Source organism: Melampsora larici-populina (assembly GCF_000204055.1).
Source record: "Melampsora larici-populina 98AG31 unplaced genomic scaffold MELLAscaffold_83, whole genome shotgun sequence".
NCBI classification, from domain to species: Eukaryota; Fungi; Basidiomycota; class Pucciniomycetes; order Pucciniales; family Melampsoraceae; genus Melampsora; species Melampsora laricis-populina.
The window spans coordinates 248522-254584 of NW_006768847.1; the positions used below are offsets into that span (position 1 = coordinate 248522).

Sequence of the window (6063 nt, forward strand, 5' to 3'; positions counted from 1 at the left end):
TTGCTTTAGCCTGCATTCCTCCAATCTTTGCAGCTTTACTACTAGTATCCTTCTGAATAACTTCACTTTTTTTTTTTTCAAATTCAAACTAGAGGGCACATTTTTTTTTTGGGGGATCTTCAAATACCAAAAGCGCCTCTTCTTCAATATAATGATCAACCCCCTTCTTTAATTTCTCCAAGTTAGGTAATTTATATCTTCCACTTGATACTTTCTTCATCATCTTCTTCTTAATCATCCTCTTCTTAAATTTCTTTTGAAGTTCATCTGAAAAAGCCTCATAGAAATATCTTGCCACTTCTTCGTCACTTGAATCCACGTAATCATGTCTAGCCAAGTATTGATGAATTTTATCAAAGTTAATTCTAAATGTTTGATATTCACTTTTACACGTAACACCTCCATTTCTCATTGTTCTTTCAGATAAAGTCCTTAAATGATCAATAGAATATCTTGGCTGCTCCGTGGTAGTCTGATATCTTGCAATTAATTGCTCTTTGACCTTCTTCCAACTCCATTCACCAACTCCCCAACCTTCCATATCACGTATTTCCTCCTTAAGTTCTTCTCCAACAACAAAACTGGTAATTTGCCTGACCATATCCAATTCTGAGGCGCCATTTGCTTCAGCTTGACTATGATAATTGATAATAAATTTCTTAACATTTCCTCCAACTTCAAATCTAACACTTGTATCAGAATTATCAATTTTTCGTGGTTTTACATGACTCCTACTCCTTTCATTTCCTTCTTCCTCTTCACTTTCTTCTGAAGTTGAACTTGAATCATCACTTGAGCTACTTGAGGCGCTTGAATCTCCATCACTTTCTTCTTCCTTGATATCCTCCTTCTTCCTACTTATCTTCTTTCCTTTTCCCTTCTTAACCACCTTAATAACTTCCTTAACTCTTTCCTTCTTCCCACTTTCTTCCTTAAGTCTTATTAAATTAATTATATCCGCCATTTCTCTTTCTCTTCTTAAATAATGTTGTTGTTGATTAATAAACTGTTGTTGCCAATCAGGTTCTTCCTCGTGGTCTGAGGGTAATAATGTTTCTTGTTCTCTAAATCCAGTAAATGCTGAAGGTGGAATTGGATCCTCAGAAGTTGATTCTTCACGTTGTTTTCCACGCACAGTTGATCCTGAAGCAGGTCCTGGTGGTGGTGGTAAAGAGCCAGAGGGTAAAGATGTTGAATAATTAACAGGATTCTCTAAAGCATAAGTTCTACTACTACGTGGAGTTCTTTTATAATGAGAAGTTGGTGGTAATTCTAATTCTGAATCTCCATCTTCTGCTCCTTCTTGATCATGAATTTGAATAATTGAAGACATAATACTGATTTAATTGTGATGAAATGATATTATAAAATAGAGAAAAAACTCAAAATATGGATGAATTTGAAAGTTATAATGAATTAAAAAGTGAATATATGCGTGGTGTTTTAAGTTATATTCTTTCTTTTAAAGATTAAGTACTATTGTTTGATATATTATCAGTTGATATTGAATTTTATTAATTGAATTTTGTTGATATTTGTTGGATATAATTTTCTTTTGAAATGATGAGTTGTATTATTATTAATTTGATTATTGATGATTTAATAATAGATTGTTAATGTCTTAAGATAATAATTAGGGAAATTATTGAATATATTTGACGGATGTTGCTTGTTTAAAGTAAAGAGCCCCAGTGGAGTCACCAATATGTAGTATTTAAAGCTCAACAAGAGCTTTACAACACCTAAGAAGGGATAATCTACTACGTGTAATATAGTAGAAGTTGCCTAAAGACTGCCTTCTTCAAAGAAATCAGCACAAGGGCACTTGCTGACCACTTTGTGATAACAGAGAAATAGATAAAAGCACCGGAGAAAATAAAGCAATACTGTTGTGTAGTATTATTCCCAGATTTTAAGCGCAAAAAGTCACACACTATGTTTATTACTAGCAATACTGTTGTAAGTATTATTCCCAATTTGATTTGTAGTCTTGAACACACGTAAATAAATTTCTCCTTGCTTTGAAGGGGCGGATTTAAGTGATCTTAGTACAAATATAGTAAATAAATGATGATATATAACACTACAACAAAGGTATAAGATGCAGAAAAGGGCCCTACAATCCTAAAATCATCAAGGAGTACTTATATCCACATGTAACAATTTTTAAAACAGTCAACAGCTACAAAAACCAGTCAAATCCGCCTAAATAACCCTAAAAACCATTTAATGACGCAATGTAATGATCTTGTTACTAATGTATGATGTAATTTTCACAGCCAAAAGTGATCAATGACGCAATAATATGATGTACAGCACTTCTTAAGATGAATACAGGTGATTTTTTCCTTGTAAACTAGCTGAAACCCAATTTTTGAGATTACAAATTTTTTCAGATGTGCTCCAATTTTTGATTACTAAAGTGCATCTTGTAGCCCACGTGTTACTGATCATTTCTGACACCTACATGACCTACTTCTGATGAGTGATGAGTAAGATATTGAGTTGTGAAGTTAAGGTTTTTGGTGTTACATGCTGACTTGTGACTGTAAATTCGAGATTCACACCAATTTCTTATTTCTCTTATAACTTTTTACATACACCTCCATTACTAATGATTTAAAGGTTGTACATTATGTAATCCACTCTTCTGCGTTGAATGAGCTATCTACCAACTGATTCTGACGTCATTTGACATATGTAATTAGCTGAAAACCTTCATTTTCGACGATTTTCACCTATTTTCTTCAATTTTCACAGCTGCTACTCTCTTTTTCTTGCTCATGTAATATGACATCATCTTCTATAACCTTAAAAATCCCGGAAAATCCTCTTGGCAACCTTAATTTCCACTACTACCACCATTACATATGTAAACTACACGCATAACCCTTGTTTACCAACTTCGAAAAAGTACCTTTCTGCTAATAACTTCTGTTTTCCCTTATCAACCTTGAAGGTTAAAATTTTTACTGTATAATAAACTGTTGTTATTTCATATTCTAACCTCATAAAACCCATAACTTAATTATAAATAAGCTAAAAACCATTTTCCAACTTTTACACCTATATTTTTGAATTTTTCTTATCTTTTCTTTTTCTGTCTTTTTGTAATAACTTTGTAAGTAAACTATGTTGATCTTAATAATAATTTTGAAATAAGATGACATAATAATGAGCTAATAAGTATACATAAGCCTCTAAGAGCTTCAATTGATCTGAAAACCTGAATTTCGAATTCTCTGCTATATTGAAGTTTGCTAATAAATTGGTAAAGTGAAAGATGATTTAATTTTCTTGCTTGATATCATAAATAGATCACCACACCGTCCAAGTATTTCTTTATCGTTACTGCTGAAATTACCCTTGCCGGTCCGTTTACTTTCTCAGCTTTTGATTCACCTGCCCAGCTCACGAATTCGTAAGTGTCTTCGTCGGTTATGGGTTGATCTTCTTCGAAACCTCTGTCGGTCTTTTCTTTGAATTCGATAAATTTGGACATCCCACTAGAATAGCCCCGTGTCAGCCCTGAGTACATATACATGTACCCAAAACTAACCTGTAACAGTAAAAACCCTATGTATAAAATCAATTACATGCTACATACTGAATATAAACTGTATGTAACATGTAATACAGTGTACCAAAACCTTTATTACATATACATGAACCTGTAAAACAACATGTAATATGTAATAAATCACCATTTACACCTCATAACTCAGTGTCAAGAGTTAAATGCTTATATTACATATCACACATAATATGTATATGTAACTAAGCATCACTAGTAACAATCATTCCTATATGTTAATGACTAACCCTGAACCAATGTAGTAATAATAACAAATATCACTACAGTCAGGTTTAGAGAGGAGAGTATATAAACCCCTCCTCTCTCAACCTTCAGAGAAAACCCCCAAGCAATTTATTACACACTACTTTTAAGAACAATTAAAGTTCTACTGAAGTAACATCAAGAGTCTTATAAATATAAGACTAGTGATAACTTCATTACTTTAATCAGTTCCTTGATTAAAAGTAAGTAATACCTTCACCCTTTCTGGATCCTCTACTTTCCCCAAGTAGGAACTCTTTTAGGTTGGTGACCTTCCAACAACCCAAGGCTAGTGACCTACATATAATTACTTTCAGGCTGGTGACCTTAAGAACAACCATAAGTTGGTGACTTTAAGAACAACCAGTGTAGTGACCTTTATCTCACTCTTTAATTTGTTACTTAAAAAGGATTAAAGGAAGGACTTTTGGATCCATCCTTCAATAAGTTCGAATCGAATTTCAAAGTTTAAAGTCGTATTCAAGATTAAAGTTACAAGAATGTCAAACGTGAACAATACGAATGAAGGAATGGCAGCAAGATTGGCAGCCGCAGAAGAAAATGTTGCTCGCCTAACTAGGGCGACGTCGGCAGCAACAGGAATACTCCCAGGGCCAGCTCTACCACCACCGAGCAGAAGCAATGCCGCAAAAGGACCAAGCGGGAAAACCCTAGTGGAAGACGTAATCGAGGAGGAAAATGTGGGAGAGGAAGGAGAAGGTGTGGAAGACGGAGAACCGATGGATTACGGTTTGCTGTTGGATGGAGAACTGCTAGCCTCAGACGCAGACGACGACTCGTATGTTCCTGTGGCTCAACCGAAAGGGAAAGGCAGAGCAAATTCGGAGGAAGAGGAAGGATCGCTCGGTAAGTCAGCAAGTCACGATGCAACAACCAATTTCCACCCCTTCTCTATGTCCGCACGACCAACAAATGACTACCGACCAACCTCCGTACGCCGAGGGATAGACGAGTAAGACTGAAGGTCTGAAAGCATTGTCATTCTCATGACGGCCATGTTGAAAAAACCGCTGGCGAGCCGAGAACGGCTGTGACATCACTCAGTGATGGCCATGTTGATCAGTCGATCAACCGCTGGCGAGGATAGCCAAGTTGATTCACCAACCGCTGGCGGATTCGGATATGAATCGGTCACCCTTGAGGTGGCGGCCATGTTGGAAAACAACCTCTGGTGGCTCTCCCGAGCGGGCATCACCTGTCGCATGAGTTTCCCCGCACGAGCCAGTCACATTAGAAGTGGCGGACAAGTTAGCTATCGAAGACCCTCCTCCTATGTGTGTAGATTCTAGGAAGAGATAAATACTTACGTTTATGATTGGAATTTGGAACGAGACAGCTGACGGCGATGAGATGGTCAAGATGCAAGGAGAGATTGACGACTTGTACTCTGACGGAAAATTCCAGCAGGGAGCGGCACTCCTAGCGTACTTCACGGACAGGTTCTTGCGGGAGAGGTCATCGTCAGAACGACCTACACCGGGGCCAAGCAACAGGCCTAAACAGCTGCCGGTACTAGACACAGCGGAGCCAAGACAAATGGAGCTAGGACGACCTCCGGTAGGGGAGCGACAGCCTCAAATCGAGCGACGCGTAGACCCAGTTGAAAGAAGACCGCGAGTGGAGCGTGTCCAGCAGCTACCAGAGTTGAGGCAACCATCGACCCAACATCCGTATCTAGAACCCCCATGACAACATTCTCCTGACGCTCACGGACCTCAAGGAGACGACCCGGCAGGGAGGGTACTACCAGCGAACAAAGCCATTCGTAGAAGCCCCTACCGACTGATTGAAGAGAACTTGTCAGAGTCGAGCTCGGTGGTATCGGACACAAGACACCAAACCACTCACCACCGGGAAGGACGCCGAGGTCCAACCTTTCAACCGGCGCCGCAAGCCCAAACCCAGACACAACCGCCTCCTCCGCGACGACTCGTAGAAGATGACGGAGAGGTAGTCGACCGAAACAGAGACGCTTACATAGAACAAACAAGAAGACCCACACCAGCTCTAGCGCCCCAGAATGTCGACCGAGATGCAAGTAGGAACGAGCCAGTTAAATCGGAGGCGGAGCTAGCAAAGGCTATGTTGGAGTCGGGGAAGGGTAGAATGGTCCTAGCAAATGGTGACGTTATCGAGAACGGTCGTCGGATCTTGAAAGATGACTCAGAAGAGATGGAGAAAATCTTAACTCCTTTATCGCAAGT

General features: G+C 38.7%; 1 protein-coding gene across 1 annotated transcript; it reads left to right on the plus strand.

Annotated features, from left to right (window-relative positions):
• Positions 1-4368: 4368 nt before the first annotated feature.
• Positions 4369-5548, plus strand: MELLADRAFT_69191 (uncharacterized protein; the record flags this gene model as incomplete). Its single annotated transcript, XM_007418035.1, has 3 exons — positions 4369-4705; positions 4904-5133; positions 5192-5548. 3 exons carry the CDS (start codon positions 4369-4371, stop codon positions 5546-5548), a joined length of 924 nt encoding a protein of 307 aa, XP_007418097.1.
• Between the last annotated feature and the right edge of the window lie 515 nt (positions 5549-6063).